The sequence below is a fragment of the Acanthochromis polyacanthus genome, chromosome 4 (genome assembly GCF_021347895.1).
Source record: "Acanthochromis polyacanthus isolate Apoly-LR-REF ecotype Palm Island chromosome 4, KAUST_Apoly_ChrSc, whole genome shotgun sequence".
NCBI lineage: Eukaryota > Metazoa > Chordata > Actinopteri > Pomacentridae > Acanthochromis > Acanthochromis polyacanthus.
The window spans coordinates 43342729-43359220 of record NC_067116.1 but is presented as its reverse complement, the minus strand read 5'-3'; the positions used below and the strand labels follow the sequence as shown (position 1 = coordinate 43359220).

Below are 16492 nucleotides of genomic sequence, written 5' to 3'. Positions count from 1 at the left end.
AGCATCTCAGGATCAAAGTGTTCAAAGAGGAACTGTGAGCTCGGTGTAAGTGTGAGGGGAAAAAAAAAAAGGTGAGAAGGAGGCAGGTTGCACTTTGCTTTTCTAGCGGAGCACTCTGATATTTATTTAGCACAAATGCTTATTCTGGGCGAACATTATTTCCCAACAAAAGCAAAATGCAAAGTGAAATTATTTATACATTTGCATAAAAAGCATTTGCTCGATCAAATGAACGGCTGTTGCTGTGTGCGTGGTTTGCAAACAAAAAGTGCAGGAGCGTCTAATCTGCATCGCTAAATGTTGGGAAAATAAAGCAGAACCGGACTGATATTAAATCCTGTGGTTCCTGTATCACATGCATGGACTGCAGCGTTTTTACTTTTAGTAGTTAAAGCGGAAGTCAAGAAAAATGACGGCGGATTCACGCCCTTCTGATTCCATCACACTGGAGCAGGGGAAACGTGATGACCGAACATGCTGGAACCCAAATTAAGATGCAAATATTCTTTAATCTGATTCAATCAAATTTTTAAAGTCATCACTCAGATCTCTCCTTCCCCCCCTCTGCTCAACCATTCAGTCTATTTTTAACTATTCTAAAGTACACGCAGACAGGCTTGGAAGCAGGGCTGGTTTTAGCAAAAGCAGAAACGACACGCGAGTCGCATTTCACTCTATTTCTGGATTATCAAAAAAACAAACAAAAAAAAGAGGCCGGACCTGTGTTCTAATAATATAGCTCAAAGCAGAATTTAAAAATTTCTCAGGTTTGTCCAGAAATAGTTTTCAAAAAAGCAGTTTTAGACGTTTACGATGCGGCTTTAATCACCTCGCTTTTATCTCCTTACACGTGCTGATGAATGAGACAGACAGACAAATAACTCTTCAGTTACCAAACACTAGTATGTCAAAATAATGTGAGTTTAAATTTCCATCCCTGAACTGCTAAGTAAAGTAGGCTCGGAACTGTTTTCCGGTTTGCCATCAACAAGGTGACCTAGAAAAGCCAACAGTGCATTTTAATGAGAACTTCAGAGCTACTACAATGGGGAAGCCTGTGGTCTTCATCCAGCTCTGCTCAGATAACTCCACCTGCACTGCTATTTGTTCAAACATCCATCTCGTCCCTGACGCTCAAAAATGAGGCAGTAATTCTTATTATTTTGTATTCCCCCCCCCCATTTAAGTGTTTCCGAGCAGCACCAAAAGAAAAGAGAAAGAAAAAAAAAAACACGCCGGTCTTTGAATCTGCTTCCGTCTTCTCGTTTTAAACACACACTTCCATGCATTCACAGTCCGTGGCATCTGCAGTGAGTGGAAGAGCTCACGCACACAATCACACGCGGCGAGAGAACAATGGCTTGAGCCCACAGCAGAAAACAAACAGACAGGGAGATGTCTAAAAGCTCTCAAGATGAGAGCTGCATGCAAATTGTTCTTTTGACAGTATCCTTTCCCCGCTCACTCACCGCTCCACCACAACAGAGATACCGAGACAGGCAGAGCGAGAGCGAAGGCAGAGCGAGGAGGAAGGAGGAGAATGGTATCTAGCCATAACAGAGTTGATTGGAGAGGGGCCTTATTAAATCTGTTTACATTCCCTGCTGGGCTCCATTCTGTCAGAGAGACTTTCAACTCCATGGGACGTTTTCTGAGGAGTTTTTCCACCAAAATGGCTGCCTCTAATTAACGGGGACCTGCCGAGTCCCAGTGGCCAATTATATTCCTCTCCTCGTCCCTGCCCACCAGCATTTGTGCGGCTCAGCAGTCCACTTCATGTCGGTTGTGAACGCTCTGGCCGTCCCCGCTCTCCCGCTGTGGAGCCCAGTGTCGAGGACAGAACTCGCTGCACGTCCTGCTGACTGGGTACAACACACAGCCGCTCTCAGAATCGAGATGCAGCTTCTCTTTTCTGCTCGCGAGTTAGAACGCCGCTTTGTGTAGGAGGCACAAGCCAACGCGGGGCTGTTGGCTAAAAGTTAACAGTTGTTGGAAACATATGAAACAAAAGTGAGAGGGTGTTGGATAAGAAATTTTGATCTTAAATGGTTATGAGCTGGAAAAAAAAAAAAAAACAACCAAAAAAAAAGCCCCAAAACAAAACAACAGTGCCTGGTGGTCATTCTTAAACCGGCATCTTAAGAATGATAAATCTGCTTGTTTCACACAAAGAGGCTACAGTTCTGCAGCTATAAAGCAAAGTGCATGGGAGGGAGCTATTACTTTGAAAGTTTTAACGGGTGCCTGAGTGCTCGACAGAGAGTCGGAGAGAGAAATTAAAAGCGGGAGCAATTTCTCTAAGAATCTCCCGCAGGTGCAGGTTTGCATGTGTTAATGAAAAGCACAGTAGATTTGTGACGGATGTATTTGAAGGCTTCCTCAAATCTACAGAAAGCTAAGGAAACGCCGTGCGCCCATCTGTGCGCGACGCCGTCCGTCAATCTCTGCCCCGCTTCCAACCGTCTCAGTCAGCAGCATCACCAGAAGCAGAGCGCATTCATGTAAACACAGTGCAACACATCAGATCATATCACTTCATGGGTGTGTAAAATGGCTGTTCCATCCATTTGGCAGCAGTCGTCTCCTTACCATCTTTGGCTGTGTCAGCAATCCCTTCTCTGCCCAGCCCTGGAGCTGTGGGAGCTCTGCCTGACGCCACTGTGTCTCTGTCGACCCCTATGGAGCGGAGCACAGGGAGGGAGGGACCCACGGCCCACCGTCAGCATCATACACTCACTTTGCAAGGTTAGGGGGGGGTGGGGGGTTGCAGTGGGATTCGGAGGGGGAGTGGAGGGGGGAGAATGGCAGCTCACTGGCAAAAACACAGCAACACCTTTTGCAGTCAGACTAAAACAGGTGGCTCAGGATTTTTAGCTTTTTTTTGGCTGTTTAAGATGTTTTTTTTCATTATTTCATCAGCTGTTTTAATCATCTAAACACTTTCACAGTCAACACAATAAAAGCGTGTGTGTGTTGGAGCTGGCAGATTGGTGTGGCGACTGCGATGACCTTGGCAGAGTTTATAATGAGGGTTTCCCTCTTGCTCTCTGTGGGTAAACAAGCCTGTGGTTGAAGAGACAGAAATGCCACAAATGAGCAGGAAGTCTGTTTGCCGGCTCTCCAGAGCAGGGGGCTTAAATGCCTGCAGCTATCTGCGGATGCTACAACAGCCAATTTAGCAGGAGAGGAGGAAGAGAGGAGGTATGACCTCTGCCTTCATTTACTCCTTCAGAGAGATGAAGAGCGGGAGTGAGGGATCAGATGGGAGGAGGAAGAAAAGGCAAGGGCTGAGTAATGGGGAAGACACTTCAATACTTCAAAGAAAGGGAGAGACGGAGGAGGGGGAGGAGGGAGAGTCTGTACATGTTCTGTTGTCAATGTGTCTTGTAAACTTAGGCAGGAATGCATAATGGAGGTCTAAATGAGAGTGAACTGTCAGCATGAAAGGGAAAAAGAAGATGCAGAGGGGCAGAGAGGTCAGGGGAGAAAAGAGGACGAGCAGTATAGTTCCTCCTTCCTCACAGGCTGGGTAAATATCGGGATATTTTTGGGATAATTGCACAGAAAAATCAGCTGAGCCACCTTTGTTTTAGTACGCTGAGGACGAACGGGTTACTGTAAATCTGACTAGGACAAAAGTAGGTTACAAGAATCAGGTTGAAGCCTAAACTTCACCGGCTGCATGATAATATATTTAAGCTTTAAGCTGAGGTCAAAGCCAGTACACTCTAAAAAGCAATCCAAGGGTCGTATTCCCACCAACTGTAGCAAGACAAAAACCCGAATTTGGTGATTTTGATCAATTATTTGAGTTGCAAATATTATTTCTGATGGGCTGGGTTGACATAATAATGTTGCATCGGGTTAATTTGGGAGTAGTTTCAACTCAAATTTAAAGCTAAATTCAAGTTGAGCGAGCTTGATGATTAGATTTTTCTCATTCAATTCCCCTCCTTTTTCTTTACATATCTGGACAAATTTAGACTGGTAACTTAAAGCTAATTCCCTCAACTCAATTTAGTTTGTTGGTGGGACACAATTTCGTACGTTGATGCAAACTGTTGCATTAATTTGCTTCCTCGAGCCCAAATATTATTTTTTAGAGTGCAAGGTGTATTTAGACCCATTTGAAAGAGTCAAGAGCGGGCAGTGCCAGGGCTAGCTACACCACAAGGGGCGCTAGTCGGGATTTAAAGTGTAGTGGAGCAACATTCATCTCATCAACACGCCGTACAGCCTGCGTGCTGTAGAGCTACCCTGAAAAAAGAAAACGTTAGGCAGAGGTGAAACATCAAAAACCATCTTTCACCCATTCTGCAAAGCCGTCACTGTGACAAGCTACGTCGGTGTGGAGGTTGATGGCGTGCCGCAGCAAGCAGACAGTGCAAGTGTCGTCGTGGCATGTAGAAATGTGGTGATAAAAATGTGAGAAGCAGCAAGCAGATGCATATGAGTCTCAATATCAGCATCGGACGTATAGCGCGAGGGAGCATAATGTCGGAAAAGGGGAATATTACATTTCTTAGAAGTGCGTTTAAGTCTCTGCATCCCATTTTGGAAACACTAGTCAGCGCTCAATATTCAGTGCTCAACCATTCGATAAAACAAACACAGTCGCACACACACACACCGTTTCATCTTTCTTCATATTCTCTCTCTGTCCTTGCGTTTATCACATGAACACACACATGTGCGTCTTCTGATAAAATCTCAAATAACAGTGGAATAAGGGTGCAATGCAATTACATTCGCCAACCATTGAGATGAAAAACCGCTCATGGATACATTTTCAATTATTCAGGGAATACATTTCAGCCGGTGCTCAGATGCTGGGAAAAGTTATTATATAATCAATACACTCTATAACGCCATTAATATTTGATGCCACAAAAGTGCTTCCTGTCTCCTTGGGCTCCCGGCCAGTGGTATCTGGGCACTGCAGTCGAAGAGGACGAGCTTTAACTGCCTCCAGCAAAGGAAGGGGAGCACACATTTACTTTCCTACAACACTGGAGAACACAAAAGGCAGACACATGGCTTTCTTTAGGAATCAGCTGCATTTGCATTGATTTCATCTCAATCTTGCTTCTGTTTTGTGCACAAAGATTATCTCCGTTTGCCTTTCTTCACCCCCTTCATGTTAATTTTACACACATTTTCAGACTTTTACTGCAAAATGCATTCATTTAATCTCAATCTTTCTTCTGTTTTGTGCACAGAGATGATCTCAGTTTGACATTCATGTCAATTCTGCAGAAACTGTGAGGGTTTTTGCTGCACATATAGTCAACTGATCTAAATCTTCTATTTTGTGCGCAGAGATGATCTCACTTTAACTTTCTCCATATCTTTGACAATTTCGCAGAAATTTTAGGGCTTTTTGTTGCATATGTGTTCATTTAATCTCAATTTTTCGCGCACAAAGATTTCAGTTTCCTTTTCCTCACTCATTTCTACACAAATTTTCGAATACTTTGCTGCACATGTATTTGTTTAATCTCAATTTCTATTCTTTATTGTGTACAAAGATCGTCTCACTTTCACTTTCTCCACAGATTTGTCACAAGTTTTAGTAAATTTAGCTTCATGTCTTTCATTTAATCTCAATCTTTGTGCACAAAAATTACCTCAGGTTCCCTTTCTTTAAACCTTATTGTCAATTTTGCAGAAATTTTCAGACTTTTTGCTGCATATGCAGTCATTTATTCTCTTTCTTTTATTTTGTGCACAAATATTCTCGCTTTCTCCACATCTTTCTGTCAATTCTACACAAATTTTCAGACTTTTTTTTGCATATGTATTAATTTCATCTCAATCTTTCTTCTTTTTCTTGCACAAAAATGATCTCACTTTCTCTGCATCTTTGTCAATTTTGCAGAAATTTTAAGGGCTTTTGCTGCATATGTATTGATTTAATCCCAATTTTTTTTCGTGCATGATTCTTAGTTTCCCTTTCTCCACCCTTTTGCCAATTCTACACAAATTTTCAAATATGTTCCTGCATATGTATTCATTTCATCTTAATTTGTATTCTTTTTCATGCACAAGGATTTTCTCACTTTCTCCACATATTTATGTCAATTCTACACAAATTTTAGGACTTTTAGTTTCATTTATTTCATTTAATCTCAATCTGTGTGCACAAAGATTATCTCAGGTTCCCTTTTTCTAAACCTTTTTGTCAATTCTGCAGAAATTTCCAGACTTTCTTCTGTATATTTATTCATTTAATCTCAATCCATCTTCCCTTTTGTGCACAAAGATTGTCACTTTGTATCTTTTTCAATTCTACACCGTTTTTGTACTTTGAGCTCCACATGTATTCATTTAATCTCAATCTCTACTCTTTTTCTTGCACAAACATTATCACACTTTCACTTTCTTAGCATCTATACGCCAATTGTACACACATATTCAGACTTTTTCCTACATATAAATTCATTTAATCTCAATCTTTCTTCTTTTTCTGTACACAAAGATTATCTCCTTCACATTTTCCACATTTCTGTACCAACTTTTGTACTTTTTGCTGCATCTGTATCCATTTAATCTCTTCTTTCCTGTGCACAAAGATTATCTCAGTGCTCCTTTCTCTACATCTTTATGTCAATTCTACACAAATTTTCAGACTTCTACTGCATACGTAATTATTTAATCTCAATCTTTCTCCTTTTTCTTGCGCAAAGATTATCTCGCTTTCACTTTCTCCACATCTTAACGTCAATTTTGCAGAAATGTTCTGAATTTCTGCCTCCTTTCCTCGTCCTTTTTCACCTTCGCTGCCTCTCTCCTGCTTTCACCACATACAACTACCGCTTTATATTGCTGGCCTGGCGCATGCTTCCCTCCCCCTTTCCTTACAGAGCTTAGACAATCAATTTACCCTGACTTGGCCAGGATAGATGGAGGCTGTAGAGACTGCGGAGTAGACAGTATGCTGCAGGATCTCTCCGCTGATAGACACACTGCCTGGCAGCTACAAAATGGAGCCAGCATGCAACCATCTGACTTGTTAGACGTCGCCTCACCGACTCGCTTCGGATATCATTTGTGATTTCCTTCTGCATCTTTTACAAACACCACGGATGTAAAATTAGCTCACAGAAAAGTACATTTATCGTCAGCTGCAGAGATATTGATAATCACGTTTCCCCTTCTCGTGGACTCTCTCCCAAACCGAATTGGAGTTCCTATCAAACCGACTGAGACACAAAGAGATTAATACGACTTTACTATCTCGGCTTCTCGGCCAGTCAAGTTCCGTGTAATGCTCTGTGCGCTATTGATTTTTATTTTTCTCTCTCCTCTCCCTTTCTTCCCGGCCGTCTCTCTTTCTCTCTCTCTCTCTCTGCCTCTCTCCACCTCCGCCAACCTCTGAAATGTCCTGCAGGTCAGACGGATGCTGGGCCGGATCAATCAGGGGAAAGTAATCTGGGACGCCTCATGCACGCAAGTACACACACAGACACATCACAGATACTCACACACCCCTCTTGTGTTGCACTCTGCCCTGCCTGCCTCCAGTCTCATCGATCTGCATCTACTTTACCAAATGGATTCTTCTCTTCTTCTATCCTCCTCCACCTTTTTTCCCCTCTCTCTCTCTCTCTCTCTCTGTGTGACTCAGAATAATAAATGTTCCAGGCCGTGCGAGACGTGTACGTAAGCAATTTTTCATTTAACTTTGGCTTGACTTTTTTTTTTTACCCCCTCTCTTCTTTCTCTTTTGTGATGTTTCAGTCTCTGGGTGGGATCGATGCAGTTTTCCCACACACTCCCTCCTGCAGCCCCTGGGTAATCAGCACATACTTGTGTGGGGTCAGAGGTCAGGAGATGACAGGATAGCGATGAGCGCCGAGGGGGATGTCGAGTGGGATCTAAATAATCTGAAGATTTATAATTTGGGTTGAGTCTTTTTAGTAAATTTGTCTAAACTCTTGTGCATTGTTCAATTTTGCTAAATTCTGAAAGTGAACGTGTCCGGTGTGACAAAAACTTTTGCCATGTTTTGCATTTTACTTTTCTAATTTAAAAACTTTTCTCAAAAACTATTAGTGGGCAGTCAAAAGACAGAACATCCTTCAAGCACAATGACTCTGAGGACCTGCGCTGCTCTATACATACAGCGCACAGTCACATTCCCTCTGTCACACACACACACCACAGTCTCCTTTAGCTCAGCCAAACTGTAGGCGGAACTGGAGCCATTTGTCCACTGGCTGAATCCCAACTCTGCACCAACGCATGCAGAAAATTGGTGAGCATCTTGACTCTGGAGATGACACTTCAATTTGTGCAGCTCCAGTGACTGGTGCTCTGCAGTTCCTCCCTTGTGGGGGTGTGAGATCAGCTGGACACCTGCCTAGCTGTTTGGCTGAGCCCTGGAGCACTGGGGGACTGGGCCTTGGAATGGAAGCCCTGGCCTTGTCCGACAGCCCAAGTCCCCGTCCCTCAGCCCCGGCCCGGCCTCTCAGGTCCTCATCACAGCTCCCGAAGTTTCCCTCCCGTGCCAGCAGCGGTCCCTCGCTCGATGCCCCCGACTCCTATTTCTCGATCCAACCCTCGGCCGCGAGTCGATGCGGTGCCATCCTCCCAACAGCAGTCTCTCCCCTGAACAGTATCAAATCCCCATCAACAGCTTGCCAGCCTTTGTTCCACTTCTAGCCGCCGCTGCCAGCACCTCAGCTTCCAGCTCAAATCAGCAAGATGTCTCCGCTGTGCATCGCTGTCTGTCCTGCTGTAATCCCTGGGTGTGACGGATGGGAGTGATCATTGTCAAGGCCCTCAGCGAGGACATTTTGGTGGATTAAAGAGGCTAAATCATTGTCTCATCCCCTACATGGGATTCCATCCTTAATTAAATGTAAATGTGGCTAAGGGTTTTAGTGGAGATCGTATCTGTCCAACATATGGGGCTTTTTTTCAGTAAGTAATAACCTTGTTTCTGTGGATGGTGAGGACAAAGACACTGAGAGAATAGGTCTAAAAATAAGACAGGAGAGGTTCACATCACCTGTCATTTAACATGACACGAAAGGTTTTCATCTTTGTCTTTCATTCTCACAGCACAAAAAAATGCCTTGACTGTGCTAACTCACTCCTACTCACCCTGTAAATGAAAATAAATGAGTGCAGCTGAGTCTACAGCAGACCTGCACTACTTCCTGGTTGCGTTTCGGGCTACCGGCGTGTGTTTCTGTGCAGAGATGAAGTTGCTTTGAGCACGGCTGGGGACAGAGGATAGAGGACGCAAAAACAGACAGCGAGGCAGCGAGAGCAGGCAGCCTGATCCAACTGAGTCAGCACCATGTGTCATGAGCGAGGACACCACCTCCACAAGTAGCTGGCAGGTGAACGCGGCCACGCACCTGTGCAGGCAGCAAGCCATTTCACCGAGGCTGCCTCCTATCTTTAGCAAAATCCACTAAGACACACTAGTGCATGCATAAACAAACAGATGCACGAGTGCACAGAGATCCGCTCGACTCCACTACCCGACTGCATACCTGTTACTGCGCCCACCTGCACGTGTCGGGTCAGAAACAAGCAACTCAGCGGTGTTGTGTGGCTGCAACCGACAATAAATAACTCAGGTTTTGTTTTTTTTTTTGACTCACTGGCTAAAGAAGCCTTCCCGAACCTCCTCAGACTGAACTCAATTTTCAGCATAATTCACAGCAGGAGTTCTAATGAAAACTGGTTTGAGGTTGGATGAGGTAATATTGGCTTTGTTGAGCAGGTATTTAAAAAGCTATAAACAGCCTGGAGGTATACGATAAGAACAAAACCTACAGAGCAGCACTTACACAGAGAACAAGGCAGAGACAGGAACACTTGCCTGGCTGCTAAGCAGAGGCAGAGCTCTTCCTAATCTAATCACTGTTTCCCCCATCAGCTGCATCTCAGACACAGCCTGCTTGTGCGTGTGTGTGTATGTTGGTGTGTGCTTGCCTTACAGCAACAGCACAAGAAGCTAAATCACATAGACACCGACTGACCGCTGCACTCGAGAATTCATTCCGCAGCTTTGTGTGAGTGTACGTTCGGTGTGCGTACGCGTGTGCTTAGCTAATCTTGTTATTGATTTGGCTCTGAACCGGAGCTCATATAATCAAATAGCTGCAAGGGAAAAGGACAGCCGTCCGTCATCTGTCTTAATGAGTAAACAGTTTGATGGAGGCAATGAATAACTCGAAACTACATGTGGATGCAGGGGAGGTTACTCTACACCCATCTTCTGCTTAAATCGCTTGCAAATCTTGAGTGACGTGGCGAAATATAAAATTATTTCAAGCCTGTTTCCACACTACTGTCCTGTTTGATGATCGCTGTAGATATAAAAGTGGCAGCATTTGAATATTCAGTCGCAATAATCACCGTGCAAACCTGATGATGTTTTTAAAAACACGCTGCGATTCTGCTACTGTAAAGTGGCCCCGCACTAGTCATTACACGATCAATTTGGAGTTGCCCATCTTGTGCGAAAATCTAATCTCGGCGTAACTTGACGTGAGAGTGGTGCAATCAGAAATGGCTTCTGCTGCAGCAGGAAAAAGGGAGGAGAGAGAGCGAGACACAAAAGCCTACATGTATACCAGCGCTGCTAACAGATGAGGCCCGCGGCACACCAGCTAAACCATTAAGTGTGGCGTGCATTCAAACGAGCAGATTAATCCCCCCTACCGCCGTATAGTGCGGGGTAATTGAAAATGTCCACAGGAGGACTATCTTTGTGCATATGCTGTGGCGAGGAGGCGACGTATAGAAGGTGGCAGCGGGAAAAAAAATCCTGTGACGGCATTTTGGTTTGACAGCCTGCAGACGAGAGAGCGCAGATCTATCCCTCTGCTGTTCTACCCTTTCTGACTTGACAGGTGCTGATCATGGCCGCTGTCGCCGCTGACGTTTATCGATCTTGATAAGCACCGAGGTTGTATCACTGACTCTGTTTGCATTTGCATAGGAAGGACGGAGTTCCTGGGCTGCACAGTGGTCTAGTGGTTAGCACTTTTGCCTTGCAGCAACAAGATCCCTGGTTCAAAATCCCGGGGTGGGCCTGGGATCTTTCTGCATGGAGTTTGCATGTTCTCCCTGTGCATGCGTGGGTTTTTTCCGGGCACTTCGGCTTCCTCCCACAGTCCAAAAACATGCTGAGGTTAATTGGTTACTCTAAATTGTCTGTAGGTGTGAATGTGAGTGTGATTGTTTGTCTGTATATGTAGCCCTGGGACAGACTGGTGACCTGTCCAGGGTGTCCCCTGCCTTCACCCGAGTCAGCTGGGATAGACTCCAGCACCCCCCATGACCCTAGTGAGGATAAAGCGGTGGATAGAGAATGGAGGACGGAGTTCCTCTTCATTTCAAGGAAATAACACGCATCGGCTGTGATGATCAATAACCCTTTTTGGGACACACACCTCTATTATCAGAATTAGCATCTCGTGAAACTGTGGTCTAATAAATACCAGCTGGACTGCTACTGCAGCTCTGGTCTCATGTGGACGAAATTAAAAAGGCAAACTAAAACTGCTCAGGTATGATCAACCTTCGCTTACATTTTCTTCGTGCACGAGAAGCTTTTCTTTTTAAATGAGGCGTGTCAGCTCCACGATCTTTACAGACAGTGGTCCCTGTATTCATAACTGGCAGATGGACTCTACTGCCATTGTGGGGTTTCTTTCCTCGCTAGTAAACTAACAAGATCAGTGTTTTCTCCCCCTGTGTTAGCATTGCTATTGATGAGATGAGGCAGCCCAACTGATGCCGCGTCTGTCGGCCCTAATGTGTCTATTACCAACCACAATGGTGCCATTTTGTAGCGTGTTCAGTTGCATGTTCAATCTATAATTCATCCGGCTACAGAAAAACATAAATGTTTAATATGTCAGAGGCGGTGAGGCCTGTCGAAAGCGTGACCTTGAAACGTCCTTTAAACATCACACGGCAACAGCGCTGGGGCCAGTTAAGCTGCCAAAGCCAAACAACAGGCAACGTGCACACACGCTAGCACTCGTACACACCAGCCAGCGCTGCCTGCTGATGCTTTCCGCTGCTTTCTGTTCTCTCTTCTTTCTCTCTCTCTCTCTCTCTCTCTTTTTTTTCCTGGGATGCAAAATGCAGATGAGACGAGTCAGCCGCTTGTGCACAGTCTCAGGAGAAACTGCCAGTCAAATCCAAACATCTGTATGAATACCAAAACACACAGGGTACAGTGGAGGATGAGAGGGGAAGAGAGGGAGGAAAAAGGAGGGCTGAGAGACGGAGAAGATGAGGGAGGCGAGCGGATCGAGAAGAATGAGCGGTAAAGTAGCTAGGAAAGCCAGTGTTCCTCTCTCCTTCTGTATTTTTTGACTGAACAAAGAGCCATACACACATGAATACCTCTTTCCTCCCACTGTATTTTCCATCGGGATATTTATTCTGAAAAGCAGCGATGCACAACAAGGGCTCGGTCCTGTGTTTGCTAGTGGGCTGAGGCGCTAACACTCCCCAGCTGATTATGTGTCTGTCTGTAGCAGTTTGAGCTGCTGCCAAAGGAATTAGGTCTAGTATTTGTGAATGCTGCTCCCCTCACAGCAGAATGCCTTGCCATGCCTCTCAGATTTCTAGCTTTTTTCAAAAAAGAGACGACGAGAAGAAGAAGAAGGAAAAAACATTTTAAATAAATGAAGGAAATCACTGTGGAAGCCTATTAAATTTTCAACGTGACCGTTTTGTGAGTCTTCATGTGTGTTTAGGCTTCACACAAAAGGAATATTTAAAAACCAAAGCGTGCTAATTGGGACAGAGATTGTTACAGCAGCTTCTTATTCAAACAGGCTTTTGGCTCATTAACTGCTTCCATCCAGCTTTTGTTTAAAGGAAAGTGGAAAAGACATTTAAAGACAACAAAATATTTTGCAGTATTTATACAGACGCCGAACCACCAAAATACTGATAGACGGCATAATGTGCTCGCGTGAGACGTGCCAAAGCAGTGGCAAAACCTCTTACCTCGAGTGCAGAAACAAATATCCTAGCGGTGTCATGTCACACACACAAATCAAATCTTTACTTTGCAACTGCAGCTTTATTTTTAATCACAGCTCAGGCGCACATTTTAAATTATAAATGCAATGTGTCATTTAAGCATCGTGGCTTTAATGCGCATTTTGCATGAAAGTAATGCAGTCAAACGAGTTTAAAATCATTGTGATTCTGGCTTTTCCTTATAAATTGCATATCTAGGGAGGAACACCCTCCTCTTGGGGATATTTTAATTCTAATGGTTTCACTTTGCAAGTACTGGTGTGAGTTTAAACACCACCAAATGCTGACTAATGAACTGCAACTAATTAGTCATAAAGTTGACTCTGTGGCTCAAATATCTCTACTATCTCCATTTTTCATTCATGCTTCTGTAGGACATTTACCTGAAGCAACATGCACTACAAGGCACAACTCATGCACAATAACAGCTACTGCATGTCACCATTTCAGTTAATTACAGTGAATGTGAGGAGCTGCAGTGTAACTTCTGCTTGTAAAATGTATAAAAACCCTGAATGAACCACATTAATAGCAGCACACACTCAACACAAAGCTTAAGATTGCAAAAGGCTCTCTACTTAGATACTGTAACCACTTGTCCTTGTCCAAAGTGTACCTTATGAAAGTCAGTAAGATATTCACTGTACACCGAGGAGCAATGAGCCACGTGAATTCTACCTCAATCTGTCAAATTGGCCATGTATCATGTTGAAAAATCCCCCTCAAAGCAAAACGGCATCCTAGTCTCAAAAGAACAGCTTAAAGGAAGCAAAAGAGGTTGCTATGATTTAGTTACTTTGTGATAAATAGTGCCAGTTTGTTAGCTAGTTAGCTAGTTTCATCAAATGGTGAAGGGTTATTGTTTAACGCTTTATTTCACAGCAAGAAAATGTTAGGAGAATTATGAACTCGGGGGGGGGGGGGGGGGGAATGCAAATTATAGTTCATTTTTGTGGTTCTTATGTAAAATAAATTCATGTAAAATATCACTAAGAATAGTCCGGCCTTCCAATAGCAGCAAGTAAAGGTGCGTTTATCTGTGACATTTCCTGACACACGTCCATCTCCAGTAAATCAGAGCGAGGTGCTGTTTGTGCAAAGAAGATTAAAGAGGAAATTGTTCCACTCTACCTCTCTCTTTCGCTCTATGTATTTGCATGGCGTTTAATCACACTGGTTAAACGTGTCACTCTGCATCTGGACACGCGTCAGTCGGCCCTCACACACAGACACACAAACTACAAGTTAACAGATAAAACAATGTATTTGTGGCTCATCTTATTTCTTTCTCGGCGTGTCCGAATCACCTTCACTGCTCCTTAAACCCGTGACCTCCACACCCGAGCATCCACTCCTATCTTGCGTTTCTCTGATCTGCAGCTATGTTTAAAGCATTGAGCACACGGTCGGTGCACTGTAGCTAATAAATTCCTCACGCACCCCACCCTATTAGCATTGATGTGTAACCTTGGAGCTCATGGTGTTCTGCCTGAGGGTAATAGAGCCACTGCATGTTTGTGTGTAGCCGTGTGTGTGCGTAAAGTGATGGCCTGTCTCTAGATCAGGTCCCCCACTGGCTCCCATCAGGAGGCTTCATGGTGCACACTCATCTAATACCTCCAATGCTGATGAACTTTTCACTCCCTCCCTCGCTGCTCCTTTTCATTCTCATTTCTTTCAGTCTATAAACATACAGCACTCTTTCTTTGAGTCACGGCTGTCCTCTTACGTCCTCGTGCTTTCCTGCTTCACACACCTTTACACCTTTGCCACCCTCGGCTGCCGGCTCTAAGCGTCCGGGGAGGCAGCTGCCGCCGAGCCACGTCACCAGAACAGGGGGGAGTCGCCCTGGTTTCAATTAGCATTTTGATTACATCCCACGGAAAGTAGCCAGCCACGCAAACAATCAAACATTTACTTGCTGACAAATGAATAATTCTTCCGCTGCTCTTCATGCAAATACAAGTGTGAGTCAGTCCACTTTGTGGATGCCGAGAAAACCATTTTGAAAAACAGATGGATGCACCGAGAATGCAAAATAATAGTATTGACTCTGCAGTCGGAATGCTGATGTATTGGCAATGAAACGCTACTCCGTCTTACAGCCGGTGACAGGTGAAAAAATACGACGGGAGGATGAAAAGGCTGCTAGTTTTGTTAGTCAAGCGGCAACCTGCAGGGGCTGGGGAAAAAACTGCAGTCCTTGAGTCAATCCCCACAGACTTCCATGGTGAAAAACAAAACCTTGAAGCAGAAATAAACGTATTTTTGGTCTCTATAGCTGACTTCCCCATTCAAGACAATACACAGAGGTGTTTTTTTTTTTAAAACAGGTTGACTGTATATATTGTTTTAAAGCTAAAAATTATGCAAAACTTAAGGCGTGGCCGCTCCACCTCTGCTCGTTTTTAGATTAACAGGCTGTTAGGTGCAGTCTAGTCTGATTTACCTGATGTAGACTGCAGATATAAGCCTGCCATTGGCTGAGCAGTTCACAGGGGTGTCTCCTCCCCTTCTGCTAGCTGCGTGTTAATGTTTTCAAGCACCTGCCGCAATCTACATGCTGAAAATCTCAAGATTTGCTGAGAATTTTGATCGTGCACAAGGAACTAGCCATGCTAGTGTCAGTTCAAGCTTTCCTCTGTGCAAATATTCCACCAAAACCATTCCTCTGTCACTATTTTGACTGAATACTACCTCCATATCCCATCCTTAGACACGCCCAAGATCAGTGTGATTCGCTTAAAGAAATACAAACACACCAGAGCTTTATTTTTCTCCCTATAGCACAAGAACATGAAGTGCAGCCAGACCATTCTCTAGTGATATGTCAGCATTAGAGAATGGTCTGACTACACGAGACTAGGTGGAGTCAGGGCTTCGAAACTGCTCAATAGGAAACCGACTGTTGACGTCACGGAGGGTTCATCCATCTTTATATACCGTCTACAGTGAACCTCTCACTCTGCCACTTGGGTGTGATGAATGAATGGATAAACGGATGCAGCGCTGAAGTGAAAGTCGTGAAGCAGAGCAAAGCTGAAGACCTATACAGTTTATAATCAGGCCGACACACTCGAGTTACCACATATATGCGCATACACGGCCATGAAACTTGAGGATGCACAGCGTTATAATTCACTGAAATCCGGGCATGCGCGTAACTTCAACACACCTACACACACACATGGACAACACACCCTCGCGCTGTGTACACAAGCAGCAAGACAGATCACACGTCTACTCGCACAACTTCCACGCAGCACTTTGCATACATGAATATCAAATCCTCCAAAGTCCCCACAATACAGCCAGCGTCCACAATTCACCTCTGCTGCAGTCCTACAGAAAGGTAAATATCAGAGCAGTGGTGGTGGGGGGACACCTACGGCCATGGCTTCAACATAAAATGGGTGCTGTTCCCCAGTTTAACCCTTCCCTCCCTCCTTACCTCCACACATCT

At 44.4% G+C, this 16492-nt stretch overlaps 1 protein-coding gene across 9 annotated transcripts in view; it reads right to left on the bottom strand.

Moving 5' to 3' along the window:
• elavl4 (ELAV like neuron-specific RNA binding protein 4) overlaps window positions 1-16492 on the bottom strand; it is a 99667-nt gene that overhangs the window by 65459 nt on the left and 17716 nt on the right. For 7 of the 9 annotated variants that reach the window (XM_051947372.1, XM_051947370.1, XM_022199576.2 and 4 more), the window contains exon 2: window positions 2590-2676. The exons of the other annotated variants lie outside the window; for them this stretch is intronic. In XM_051947372.1, the coding sequence (XP_051803332.1) occupies window positions 2590-2676 (87 nt within the window). The remainder of the gene's footprint in view (window positions 1-2589; window positions 2677-16492) is intronic. 9 annotated transcript variants of the gene reach the window in all.